General features: G+C 38.0%; 2 protein-coding genes across 3 annotated transcripts; one reads left to right on the top strand and one right to left on the bottom strand.

Annotated features, from left to right (window-relative positions):
* Window positions 1–1,204: 1,204 nt before the first annotated feature.
* Window positions 1,205–8,373, top strand: gmcl1 (germ cell-less, spermatogenesis associated). Of its 2 annotated transcripts, none has more exons than XM_042509215.1 (15): window positions 1,205–1,527; window positions 2,906–3,086; window positions 3,213–3,336; window positions 3,682–3,778; window positions 3,889–3,986; window positions 4,111–4,223; window positions 4,344–4,409; window positions 5,189–5,273; window positions 5,357–5,447; window positions 5,538–5,678; window positions 6,004–6,073; window positions 6,192–6,267; window positions 6,361–6,506; window positions 7,183–7,270; window positions 7,379–8,373. In XM_042509215.1, the coding sequence occupies exons 2-15, from the start codon at window positions 2,911–2,913 to the stop codon at window positions 7,517–7,519; spliced, it is 1,512 nt and encodes a 503-aa protein (XP_042365149.1). In that variant the 5' UTR covers window positions 1,205–1,527; window positions 2,906–2,910; the 3' UTR covers window positions 7,520–8,373. The 2 variants fall into 2 exon arrangements, with proteins under 2 accessions (XP_042365149.1, XP_042365148.1); XM_042509214.1 differs by having other exon boundaries at window positions 2,909–3,086.
* Window positions 8,374–8,910: 537 nt separating this feature from the next.
* On the bottom strand, window positions 8,911–13,273 carry fam136a (family with sequence similarity 136 member A). The gene is made up of 3 exons (XM_042509216.1): window positions 13,014–13,273; window positions 12,758–12,898; window positions 8,911–12,325 (listed from the first exon to the last, which is right to left on the bottom strand). Exons 1-3 carry the CDS (start codon window positions 13,098–13,100, stop codon window positions 12,137–12,139), a joined length of 417 nt encoding a protein of 138 aa, XP_042365150.1. The 5' UTR covers window positions 13,101–13,273; the 3' UTR covers window positions 8,911–12,136.
* Between the last annotated feature and the right edge of the window lie 1,246 nt (window positions 13,274–14,519).

The raw sequence follows: 14,519 nt of genomic DNA on the forward strand, positions 1-14,519 counted from the left end.
CAACTTTAAGTTTGAGTTTTCTCTTCTTAATTTAAACCCATGCAGATAAACACATATATTTCATTAGTTATTGTAATAAAATAAAAGGTGCTTTTTTTGATGAAGTCCATTTTTTATTTTTGCTTTTACCCTCTCATATATGCAACATCTGTAAAATGATTGCATTGTGATTGTAAATAGGCTGCTGTAAGTTCTTATATGGTCATGTCGCATGCATGACAATGTCACTTTTTATTACGTGGTCAATTTAACATAATAATAGTAGTTTTTAAGCAGGAAAAGTCTTACCAAGGACAAGGGTCGCAAATAAGACTTGGCCAGAAATCCTATAGACTATGCAATAAATTTTGTTACTGTATTTGCATTGTCTGTGACAAATAAACTAAAAAATAAAATAACAATCAGACAAGAAAAAAACAGAAGTTGACACTATTTCAACATGATATTAAGCTTGCTTAGTGTCCACATTTTCACACAAAAAAGAAATGGTGGCTGTTCAAAACTTTCCGCTCATACTATTGATTTAAACATGCCTTAAAGTCATCCTATCAAATCAATAGAAAAACAAAAAAAAAAAAAAAAAAAATAATAATAAAAAATTGAAAAGACCCTTTAATAGATCAAATAGACATTTTTGGATTTTTTTTTTCTGGATATAATGATTGTATCATTATTTTTCTCTACTTTAGTCTACTTTAGGCCTCAGAGTGCATCATGTAAGACTAAACACTGTTGATTTGGCACTGCCCTTTGGACTCAAAAGAAACTACATAGACCAGTCAATAAGGTTCAGCCCTGGTCTAATATGTAGAATGGTCATCGAGTTTTCGTATTTTGTTTTTTATTTTTTTATTTTATTTTATTTTATTTTATTTTATTTTATTTTATTTTATTTTATTTTATTTTATTTTATTTTACGTTACTTTACTTTACTTTAGTTTCCAGGATGAGTAATATATTTTTTAGCTCTTATGGTGAATTTAAGGTATGGGTGAAGTTTGAAGGAATATCAAAAGAAACACAATCACACATATAGCTAACAAAAATAATAAAAACAAACAAATAAATTCATGATAGATATGACCGACATTTGTTTGTGTGTGTAATGCGCCTGTCTCACAGTTGGTGGCGCCGCTGAGCAGAGCAGCCGCCTGTGACGTGGAAGCTACTACAAACCACCGAGCGAAGAAGAATAACAAAAGCAGCTCCAGCTTTTCAGGGCAGAAACACTTCATCTCCTGTCTCTGGGTTTGCATTTTCTCAAATTTATAAAAATGTAACTGAAACCAGAAGGAGTTTTGAGGTTTAGAGGCTTGTGTGGAGCAGAAGCTCGTCAGAAGCGGCGGTGTTGCTGTTTTCAGACGTGTTTTCGGTGGTGATTTCGGCAGCTAAGCTAACTCTGAGGTTAGCTCCTCTTCAACTGGCTCGTCTGTCAGACTGTCTGACCTGAGAGAGATAATCAGCCGGTGTTTACCGTCCAAATTAACCCCTCACCTCTCCATCAGCCTGTCCACTGCTACTTATCAGGTAAGTGAGCTCAGACGGTGTTTATGTTAAACATGTTGCGTGCAACTGGTTGGTACATCCTGCAGGAGGGAGCCTGACACCAGACTGTTGGAGACAAAAGTAGCTAACTTCATGTTTTGTTTTGCAGTCTGTCTCAAAAATACAAGCACGTGCGAATCTGCAGGCGTTTTGAACCAATTTTTTTTTATTTCGGATAGACATATTATGACAGCCCAGCATTAACAAATTTATTTATTTAACGTTATTTGCTTTATATATGACATTTGTCATTTTAATGAAGGCAAATACTATGCTCATTTCATTATTGATATTTTAATATTTATTATTTACCAAGTATGTACAGTCCCTTGCAATAGTGTTCATCCCCTTTCGCGTTATTCCTATTTTGTTGCATTACAACCTTTTATTGGGATTATTTTTTTTATAAAAGTAGTGTAGTTATAGTGAATACTTTTGCAAGGCACTATATACACACCAAAGGCCCCACGATAAAATTTTATCACGATACTTTAGTCATGATACCAAATTATTATTTTTAGATGTGTTGCAATGCGCTGGGAATTGTGATAACATATATTGTGGTATATTTTGATTAATTACCTTTTTCAATTACAAATAATGTCCCAAAAGGAAAACTTTGTCAACACATGGTCTAAGATAAAATTTTCAATCTGTTCATCCCCCTGCATTTTATTGCAGGAGTTTTCATTTTGCAGACTGAAAAAGCAACAATTTTGTTCTAGTACGCTTGCAAAAGATTAATTTGTATTTGTAATAATGATAATAACTTTAAAAAGGCTACTTGACGTCTCTGTGAGGATACAAAAGCCCTTAATGCTCAGTCAGTTTTTTCCCTGAATAAACAATGATTGATAATGATATAATACAATAGAAGCAAATGAAAGTTACAGTATGCATCAACGAGTTATACAATAAACAGGCCAATAGATATTGAACTGAACAATTCTTATCATTGACAAACATTTGCTTGTTTCAGCTTCACAGATGTGTGTTTTTTTAAAGCTTTTTTTATCTGTTGTTTGGATAAACAAGCAGCTCGAAGACACCACCTTTGGTTTCTGAATACGTAACAAACTTTTTTCATTACCCTCTGACATTTTGATGACTTATCAATTAATCAATCAAAAATAAACCAACAGATTAATCAGGGATTATATTAATCGTTGATTGAAACCTCAAAGAAAAGCAACAAAAAACTCCCGACAAAAGCAAAAGCCAAAGTTCCTAACAGTATCAGCTGTAGCGATTTTGATATTACATTGATCTATGCAGCTCTGTCGCAGTGTTGAGAAGATACAGAACAGCTGACCTGTTCTTTTTTGCTGATTGTTTTGTGTGTTGCATCTGTTTGAAAAAGTAGACATGGGAAGTCTGGGCAGCAGGTTCCAGTCCCCCTCTCAGGGACCAGATGAGGCTGCAGAAGGCACAAGTACGAGCCACAAGCATGGATGTGAGTGTAAGAAGAGGAAACGAAATGCCCCGTGTGACTGTGACAGTGAACACGAGGAGGATGATGCCATACTAGACACACCTCGCAGGCAAGTCTGATTAAAAAAACAAAAACAAAAACAATTAAGTGTCAAATATATTTGAGTCATCAATATTTTGTCTTATACTTGTTTTGTCTCTCCTCTGTGTTTTGTGTGTTTGACAAACTTGAGCAGGAAGAAATTGAAAAGCACATCCCGATACATTTATCAGACTTTGTTTCTGAATGGGGAAAACAGTGACATTCGCATCTGCGCCCTGGGACAGGAGTGGAACCTCCATAAAGTGTACCTGTGCCAGGTAAAACATCAATACAGAAACCAATAGTTAGAGATGTATTTCTTTATGTGGGCCATGGTTGTCTGTCCTTTTTTCAACTCTTTTTATCGGGGTTTTCAAAGTTAACATACAGCTGTAAAAGCCATGGGATGAAAATGGAATTTCTTGTACCAGTGTGTAGAAAAAAATGTTTGATAAAAAAACAAAAAAAAACAACATAAAGGGTAAGTTGTCATGCATGATTAGCATAGCAAACATATAAACAGGATACCATTTTCACAAAGAAAGTTAAAAAAACCAAAAAACATCTGTCCTTTAATGCTTTTTCTTTTTCTTGTCTCTCTCCCTCCTTTTTGCATTTTTCAGTCAGGATATTTTTCCAGCATGTTCAGCGGCTCTTGGAAGGAGTCCAACATGATGGAGATCAACTTGGAGATCCCCGACCAGAACATCGACACTGAAGGTGAAAAGACCTCCGCCACAGAGACTTTGTTTGTTTATGTGTTTTACTGAAGGAACTTTACAATTTGTGTGTGTGTGTGTGTGTGTGTGTGTGTGTGTGTGTGTGTGTAGCTCTACAAGTCGTATTTGGATCCCTGTACCGGGACGATGTTCTGATCAAGCCCAGCAGAGTTGTCAGTATTCTTGCAGCTGCTTGTATGCTACAACTGGTCAGTACTTTGAATTAAATCAGCTATTGTCTCAAATATAAAATTACTATCTTGATTTTTGTACATGCTGTCATATGATACAAATTTAATATCTAATCTGTGTTATGGCTTGTTTTTTCTACAGGATGGTCTGATCCAACAGTGTGGAGAGACCATGAAGGAAAACATTAGTGCGAAGACTGTGTGTGGCTACTACGCTTGTGCCAGTATATATGGCCTGGATTCAGTCATGAAAAAGTAAGATTTGAATTCATTTGAAAATCACAGGAATTAAAGGATAAAACATTATTTGATGCTGCGTGCTCACATCACACTGTGTGTGTGTGTGTGTGTGTGTGTTTGAATCTCTTTCTGCAGGTGTCTTGAGTGGCTTTTGAACAACCTGATGACCCACCAAAATGTTGACCTGATGAAAGAACTCGGGTATGTGTGCTCAGCTCGCAGTTCTTTATTTTTTAGACTTTGTCCTTTCTTTAGGGATAATTATAATTTTTCTGATTATATCAAATCTAGTTTTTTTTCTGCAGTAGAGCTGCAATGGTATGAAATTTTCCCTTTATGAGAACCATCTCAGAAAATATGGTTGTGTCACGGTGTTACGGAATAAATATTATTATTATTATTATTATTATTATTATTATTATATACCCTTGAAAAAGTAACTACAAAAGCATCAAAGTTGAAACTTTCAGTCAACATTAGTCCTCTCACTTCCAATGCCTCTTCGGTCGGCATTTTTATTGCCATTCCCATAACATCATTGTTGGGCGCAGACCTTGCATCTCCACATTTTACTATTTTAAAAAAAAAAATTTTCTCAATAATAAACTCTATTGGTCCCCTTATACGTCGATCAGTGGGTTTTACCATTTTTCAACCAATGAAATGTATTTAGAAAAGCTTGTGACTAAACCTATATCCACTGTATCTTTTTAACAACAAAGTGTTTTGCTATTTTTCATGAATTAGAAAAAAGCACTGTGTTTTTAAAAGGATCCAATGGAGATTCCTGAAAAATAGCAATTTTGGAGATAGGAGGTTTGCGCCAAGTGCCATCGTGTGTAATGGAGTTTGAGTCTTTGCACACACTCTGACCTTTTCAGTAAGTACCATCAAATGACTGTGTTGAGCAAATAGCCTTCAAACCACGGTGTGAAAAATCTTGCCTGTGATCAGACTTCCTGTTTGTTTCTGCACTGCAGGGTGGATGTGATGGAGCAGCTCATCCAGTCCTCAGATCTGTTTGTCATGCAGGTGGAGATGGATGTTTACACTGCTCTGAAAAAGGTACATTATTTACTTTATGACTCCCAGATACACTCGCTGCCGCATCGTACTTGTTTCTAAGAGCTTTCTTTGTCTTTCTGCAGTGGATGTTTCTGCAGCTGAATTCGTCATGGGACGGCCCGATCAAGCAGCTTCTGGCTGACGCTGATGCCTGGCTTTGCAAACGCAGGACAGGTACAGTCAAGGGCCAAATTTTATGAAACACTTATCTTCATATTTTCCACACACACGTTTATTGTGTCTCCAACTGACTTTGGTCTACAGACCTGTGTGAGAAAGAACCCTTCTTGAACACAGAGGAGGGGGAACCTTTCCGTTCAGTGTTCAAATACGTTCGTCTCCAGTATATAATCAACGATCTCGCGTCTGCACGCATCCTGGAGAGGGACAACATTTTGCCCCCTGGTAAGATGTGGCTCTTTCTAATTTCATCCTGAATGTGTTTCTTCTATGCCTTGGGAAGAAAATCTTTAATTTTAGCATCTCTCAGCTGTAAAGAGGCTTTAAATGAAGTAAATTATTTGATGTAGATTAAGTCTTCGTAGGTTTTCCCCGTTACTTGACTGATGATTCTTGGAAATAAGACTTAGACAATTAGACAGCTTTGCTTTAATTTGACTTAAATTCAACAAAAATTTAAATGAAAATTGTGAAGCAGTTACCAGGAACAAAAATGTTCTTTTCCATGTGTTTATGCACTGTTAACATTTTCTCTTTTAATGTTTTCCAGATTGGTTGACGTCAGTGTACAAAAACCAGTGGTTTGCTATGCTGCGGACAGAATTTGACAATGACAACGGGTGAGAACCTGAGACAGAGCAATCCTAACGTCACCTGTATTCTTCAGCTGCTGCGGCATATTTACATAGCCACAAAACTGTATACATTAAATACCTTTCTGCACCTTTCTGTCATTAGTCCACAGGAGGCTAACAAAGACGAGTTTGAGCTGAGCAGTATGAGATGTGGCAGGAAACTGACCAAAGATGGAGATGTGAGTCGGACTGTCATGGTGCTCCGTAACTTTTGGAATTGTAATGTTTTGCTATTTTTATTACGATAAAAAAAAACATTTTCCTCTCCACAGTACTGCTGGCGGTGGACAGGCTTTAACTTTGGTTTTGACCTGCTGGTGACCTACACAAACCGCTTCATAGTCTTCAAGAGAAATACTCTGAGTCAGCCATGTGGGGGCGCTGTGAGTCTGCAACCTCGGAGGCATCTGGCATTCAGGTCTGTAGGGCAACCAACCTTTGAATATTTATCTTAAGTTGTGTTTAAGTCATGGCCTTTAAAATAGGCAAAAGTTTCGTCGCATTCACAGTCCTGACACTGTAAGCTGGGGATACGTGTTACACTGCAATAAAACTTGGAATCTTGTACTATTTTACGGTTTACAGATTTTTATCTGAAATGAAAATAGGTAGTTGTTACAAAGCAATAATAAATTACTATTACTATTACTGTTTTGAAAGTAAGATAAATACTGTGTTATTCATTTCAGAACATGGACAGGGTTGCGTCAGATTACTTTGAAATGTAGTCAGTTACTGAGTATAAATTACTCAGTGATTTTTGGAATTAGTAATGTAATCAAGTGTATTAAAATAAATAAATGTAATATAATCTGAATAACCCAATCCTGCAGCCAGATTTGTACAACCAACTGAGTTTATTTAATTGTCTAAATAGTAATCATGTATTGAACCACGTTGGTTTTGCCTGTTTAATTTATGTTTTTATGTTTTATGTTGTAGCTTCATATTTACTGTACAGACGTGAGCGGTATGAATCATGTCACAGAAGTGAATTTCCTAAATTGTGAAATTATTTCTTTAAAAAACAAAGTCTCTGCAGCTTGAATGTTGGAAAGCCTTTAATCTCCCTTTGACTGTCTTTATTTGTTCAGGTTACGTCTGGCCTCCTTTGATAATCGTGGAAAGCTGGTCTGCAGTCGCTCAACAGGTTACCAGCTTCTCACTCTGGAGAAAGACCAGGTGAGTGAGCACCGTTCACCTGTAGACACACATGTAGATGGCTAACTCATCACGCTGCCAGCTCACACAAGATGCTGTTTTTGACTGGTCTTTCTCTCCATGACTCAGGAGTATGTGGTGATGAACCTGGACAGCCGGTTGTTAACATTCCCCCTCTACGTGTGCTGTAACTTCCTGTATACGTCGCCTCACTCGGACCACCGTCCCGACTCCTCAGAACAAGAGAGCACGACTCACAGCGTGTCTTGATGCCTGTTCAGCGGCCATTAACTGCCACTTCCTCTGGTAACTCTGAGACACTGACACAAGCATGTACGTACAATCCAGCGCTACATTTAAAATCACTCTCACCTGTAAAATACCATCTGCATGCTGTGTAACGCAGTGAGTTGTTTGGGAAAACGTTTTGTATCCGTGTATTCAGTGTTTTGGCACATTGAGAGATAGCCACACATACATGAGGCTCACGGTGTGAAAGAGACAGTGGCCAGAAGGGATAAGGCCACCTTTGTCTTTTGAGCAGCTTCAAACTTTTAACCTCTGCCATTAAGTGTCTGCACTGGGATGTTGGACCATTTCTCAAGATGGAAAACCCCCAAGTTACGTATGTTAATGGAACCACTCTGGAATTTATTGGTGTGTATGGGCGCATTATCACCCGGGAATATGGGAACATCTTGAGGGAACAGCTCCAGCAGGTAAAACTGGGCTCGTATGGGAAGTTTCAAGTCTGGTGCTCATTCTGGCCGCATGTAAATCCACTGTGGGATGTGGTCGGAGGTGTGGCCCTTCGTTTCACTGATGGACACACTTAAAAACTTAACAGTCGCTTGCACTGACTTGAGTCGACTGCTCTTTGCAGTGATCACACATGTATATCAACAGTGTTGAAAACTATCAAGACACAAATTTCAAGACTTGTGGCTGAATTCATGTGGAAGAGATACAGTGTCTGCCAACACTTACATTTAAAGAGAGTAAATTTAAGTTTGACACAGCATCTCTACCACTCGCTGCTGTTTGGTTACCAGCTGATAGAGATTCAGTGTCGTTTTTGCTGCCACATACCACCGGCAATCAATTTAAGCTGCTTTCCCCGCCCGTGCCGCTTTGTGAAAAAAGCTGCACGGCCTAAATAAAGCTGAGCTGGTGACTTCACTCAAAAGACATCACTTTTGAGTTGTTGAAAACTAATTAATACGTAGATGCAGTAAAAGCAGTAGTTTCCGTCTGTGTTTCATTGCTCTTAAACCCCTGGAGGTCCTTCTTACTCAGTCTTAAGTCAGTTTTTACTCTGTTCATCAGAGCGGCTTCGGTTAAGGCTCTCGAACTTCAGAGAGCATCGGACAGCATCACCACTCCCAGATTATACCCAGCAGCAAGTATCCTTTGTACTTTGTAAATAACATTTACTGCAATATTTATATTATAAAAAAGATTACATTCAAGTAATAAAGTGAAGTCATAAAGTCCAACTAACCATGCTGATGTAAAGCTGCATCGGGAGGTAAAAAAAAAAAAAAAATCCAGATTTAAAGGGACAGTTCACCCACAAAACAAAAATACATATACCCCCATACATTTACCCTCAACTGTAGTACTGTTTATCAATCCTGTTTGTTTTGGTGTGAGTTGTTGAGTGTTGGAGGTAGACGGAGGTAGATGGCACTCGGAGCACCAAAAACATACATTTGAAAAACTCAACTGCAATGTCTTTTTACAGAAATCATGATGCCTTTCTCAAGAAAATCCACAGACCTTGTTGTGAGCAGTTTCACGTAGGAACTATTTTCTTTTTACACTACACCTGCCAGCCATTTCACAGCACAGAACGAAGCGTGCATCTGCTGAACGCGAGCCTCTCGTTTGTGGGTGATACAGTTAACTACCGTGCGGTGATACAGTTAGCGGTTGTAGTTCAATAGCAGTATTTGATCAAACTGCTCAAACACTCTACAAATCACACCAAAACTGTCTAGACTGAAAAATAGAACTACAGCTAAGAGGAACGATATGCATTTTTTATTCTGAGGCGAACTAAACATTTTGTGCTTTAGCCTCATTTTCACAGTTCACACTCGGTTATCCGATCATTGACACCAGCTTTCTTTTGTTCGCAGTAAAATGTGCAAACTCACAGAAATGTTGTCAGACTTCAGATTTTGAGAAGCTCTGCGTTATTCACCAGCTACACTGTCACGTGTCCATATACTGGTGTGACTGGAGTCCACTGTCCTAGTCTGCAGTGCAGGTTGTCACTGTTTGACACATTTCGAACTGTGTTCTGGCAGGAAACTTGTGATACAATACGCATCACGATATAGGGAATATAGGCCGGTGTTCTTAATGTTCACGCTAACGTTATGTTCATATGCTGGAGTGGAAAGTCAAATGGCTGAACATAGATTACAACACTGCTGTATAGTGGTCTGGGTTTTAACACAACACAAAGTCAACCACTGCCACAAATCTTAACATGTAAACTGTTTTTAGAGTCATTACAGTATCAGAAAACATATTATCACGGTACTCGAGTGTATCAGTCTTTTCTTACATCCTTAATATTCAGACTGCTCCCATCACCACATGAAGTACCTTTGCAGTTATGTTGTCATACTTAAGTATTATCGATTAGGTCACTGTTAATTTGGCAACTTTGGATCTGTTACCTCATGCTGTTTTTGAAAACCTGTAAAGCGGACGTCAGTATGACCCGCCTCTATAGCTGCAGCTGTAACTGTCATGAAGTTCAAAGTTTAAGGTGTTTCTGTTTGGTTTTTATTTATTTTTTACGTCATTTGTATGGATTTATTTTTGCAAAAGAAAATATGTATACAGTTCTTGACAGCCAATAAAACTGCCCACTCACATGGGCTGTGGTGCTATAACATGATCCAATCTCTTTTTCCAGTGTAGATCTTTACTACAGCTGCAGTTATATATATATATATATATATATATATATATATATATTATATATATATATATGCTTCTGTAGATATTACAACAGTTCTTTCCTATGTGCTTAGGCCTGAATTCTGTCTTAGTGACGCTCATTGGGACATACTTACAGCAACATATTTAACAAAGATGTCTGGCAATTTTATTTTATTAAATGTATACTGTGCAGGATTTTCCTTTCAAAAAACAATGTATAGACTCAGATTTAACTTCTCAATCATCACTGTGCGACCCTGTAGAAGTGCGTGGCGTTGTATTTTTCTGCTCAGACTCTCCTCTGTCTGTATTTTGTACTGTCACATTATTTTGCTGTGTTGGGCACGTTTATGGGCGTATCCCCTCACAATGCTCAGGTGAGCTCAGGGCTTTAATAAAGGCTGCAAGCAGCAGGAATCCAAAAGACACGGTGCTTACAAAATGCAGTGCATCTGGAGTTGGGAATATAATCTAGTGTGCAGATTTTGTTTTATCTTCTTTTATTATCCTTTGACCAGCACCTAGTTTTTTGTCATCTGGATGTGCTTGTTTTTGTGAACTTTTTGTACAAAAAGTAACTAACAATCCTGCATAGTATACCTTTAACACCAATGATTTGATGACTAATCCTCTATTGCATGAATGAATCGTTTTTATTTATCAGATGATCATTGAAAACAACCATTCCTTCACATGTTCTTGCAGAATGCTCCAGATTCTGGCTGATCCCTCTGTTCAGCAGCACAGGGTTCACCAGGATTTAAAATATTGGATAAAAACTAGCAGATCATAGGCTCAGCACTAACCAGCTTACATTAGAGTCAACATACTGGATGTCAAATTTTTTGGGTAAAAATAAAAAGTAATCCAGGATGCCTGTGAGCCTTGTTTCATACTGTGAATTTGGAGAGGATGCTTTTATCAAGACTCTAGTCTCTTAAAGTCTATTTGTTATTCTATACTTATAATGTAAAAAAAACTTTAAAAAGAGTTGTCTTCAGAGTTCTGTAACAGATTACCACATCCCTCCCCAGTTAGGCCTGTTAATTGTTATCGGAAATGTTGCCATGGTTTCCTCAATATTATGTATATCATTGCAAATATATTCTAACTGAACATAAACAATATATTGGAATTGGACCGTTTAAATGGGTTATGGGGTTGACATCAGACCTATAGTGTGTGTTCATGTACAATGCAAACTACCACATTACAGTGTTGCCTTTCTTGTACCATTATTTGTATATAAGTAAGGTTTTTGCAGTCATTAAAATCCGTAAGTAAAGCATCGGCGGCATTCGTCATTGCCTTGTCTCTGTAGTTTAAAGCAGCGCTTGTGTTATTGAGGAAGTAATGCAGTCCAAGAACAGGTACATCTACAGTACTTTTAATTCAGATATATACTAAACACATCTCACCATGAGAGGTCAGAATCACAGAAAAACTCAACAATAATAAAATGACAACAAAAAAAGAATGAGGGGTTAGAGGGCTCATAATGGAGGGACACCTTGGGTATTAAATATGGCTGAGAAGAGGAACATAAAGGACATTCAAACCTTAGACAGATGCAAATTTTACGCCGTACTGCAATACTCCGATATGCAAACTTCTCTTCACAGCATGTTTGAGCTATTAGCTTGTTCACAGCAGATGCACCACTGTATTTTTTTTTGTAGATTACACAAAAAACAAATCTCACATGGGGCAGTTTTTTAAATCTCCACAACACCGACATTCAGAGTAACAGCCCCTGAAACTTGTCGCATCTTTTGATCCATTTTAAAACGTCCCTCTCTCCACCCTTTCATGGTCCAGCCCTCTATTCTTCAGGTGTTACTGGTCAAACTGGTTGAGTTAACTGACCCTGCGCTGCTGTATGTGCGTGCAATGACCTCAGGTTGAGTCTCCATGTCAGACTATAGCTCCTCACTGCTCTATAGAGTCCAAATTCTCTTTGAGTCTTCGGGTCATGCTGGGGATCAGGTTCACATGGTCGTCCACACAACTGCCCACACAGCGGTCCATCAGTGATCGAACAGCTGGCTCCTTGGCGCCGGAGTCAAAAAGATCCTTTGCCTTGTCGTTGCAGTGCATCGTGCATCTGGTTAGACGGTCCTGAAGGGCAAAGAGGAGAATGGTTTACTCTGACGCAAAGCGGACAAGAGAGAAATCCCAGTAGGCGTGTTTATAGATATGAAAGTATGAAAGGCAAAGTAAAGATTTTTAGATGTCTGGTGCATCTAACCATGAGTGATGGAAATTTTTAGATGCACTTTTGTTGAATGTTGCAGTTTTTATTAAACATTTGCTGAAAGGCATTTAAACAAAATTTTGTGTTGGACATTGTTATACTCCAAATTCTAAATATTGACAGAAAGATTTTCAGTTTAATTGTAAATGCATATCGGTTCCAAACATCGGTTATCGGTCTCATCAACTAATAACTGGTATCTGGTATCAGTCCTGAAAAATCCATATCAGTCGACCCCTGTTACCTAAAGACTTAAATCACTGTTGAAAATGTCACACACTCAAATGTCCCCTAACCTGGAACTTCTCCAGCTCTGAAGTGACGAGTCCCTGAGCTTTGGCCAGAGGAGTGTGACACCTCTCGATGCACTGATGCACCACAGACATGGAGTCTGAGGAGCGCTCACAGCACTCAGCGCTGCACCTGAACATGCGACCCTGAGACAAAAACACACAGGAAACACCTGATGGTTACAGCTGCTGCACAGATCACACTGGTAGAGAAACACAATGCTGCATGCACAGTTCATGTTTCCACAGATAGGACACCTGCCTGCATTACACGGATGTGGTCCCTCTCCAGACTTTGGACCATTTCTTCTACCACATTGTGCACGCGTGCCTGATGTGCTTCTGCCATCTCTGTCCGTCCTACTCGCTCCGCAAACTCTTCACTGATATTCAGTGTTAAATTTTAGCATTTAAACCTGGCCGGACTGACTTGATGTACCTGAGATGTCCCCGGCAAATCCCTTTACTTAACAATTTTACAATAAAAGGTCACCTCCATTCAAGCATGGCTCGAGATGAGTGCTCGATGACGCCACTTCCGCTTAACTTCCGCAACCGGGTTTAGAAAAAAAAATCCTCTTCCGTTTTGTGTGGTCAGACTTCAAAATATAATTTCAGGCGATTACTCAGAAGTGTGACGGGCTGATGTTATCGGAGATGATGTTTTCTTGGAATTTATTTATTTATTTATTTATCTTATGATTTCGTGGGAAATTACAGAGCAGAGATGGCAACTTCCTGGATTTAACACACGACGCAGATCAGTTGACTTTCAAAATAACAGCTCATTATGAAGTATCCAAAGGGACTGTTAGTCATTTATCAGGGGTTAGGGGTGGTGCTAAAAGGGTAAGGCATATCAAACAAGCCCCCAGACTTCCTTATAATACATCCATGATATCAAATATTTCTTAAAGCACTGGGGGTGCTTTTATTTTGGCTCAGGGGAGGGACATGTGATTTAAATGGTTGTATTTTGCTTTTATTTTACTGATGATTATTTAAGAAAACATATCTTCAAAACATGTGGGTGTAATGGTTAAATTTTGTGATACTGAAAAAGTTTTAAAGTAATGTAAAGTATTACATTTTATTTCGTTTTGATTACTTTTCTAACAAATGTTTTAAACAGGGCAATAAAGGTGAAAAGACCTAAAAACATATGTGCATAAATGTTGCGCTCAAATTTGTCTCTACAGCTTTTCTGCATTTTCCAAAAACATCCCAAATGATGGCATTCTTGCATGGCAAAAAGATGTAAAGCAAGAAATTGAATTTTATATTAATTCCCTTTGTAATCACCAACATTTTGATTAATTACAATTTACTTACATATTTTTTCTTGGTAACTGTAGGCCTAACTGATTATTTAATTACTGTCACTTGCTATCAGCTATGTAACCTAACTAGTTACTCCCCAATACTGATCTTTACTTATTGTACATATATTTTGTGTTTTTTATTTTACACATGATTTGGCAATGTTGATGAAAGTTTTCTCATGCCAATAAAGACCCTTTTAATTAAAATGAATAAAATCTGCAGTATTAGCAGGCAGTGTGCCTGCGAAACACAACAGGGGGGTTCAATGCAGGTTTCTGCTAAAATAAACATTTTGCTACATTTTATCTGGGCTGAATGTAGCCCTGTAGTCTTCAATTTTTAACTTTCATTAAAGAGTAATTTAAAAAAACTAACAACTAATTTGCATTATGCATATCAAATTTTTTTTGGTTGTTTTTTAAAAAAAAGCATGCTCATATTTGTG

The sequence above is a fragment of the Plectropomus leopardus genome, chromosome 20, assembly GCF_008729295.1.
Source record: "Plectropomus leopardus isolate mb chromosome 20, YSFRI_Pleo_2.0, whole genome shotgun sequence".
NCBI classification, from domain to species: domain Eukaryota; kingdom Metazoa; phylum Chordata; class Actinopteri; order Perciformes; family Serranidae; genus Plectropomus; species Plectropomus leopardus.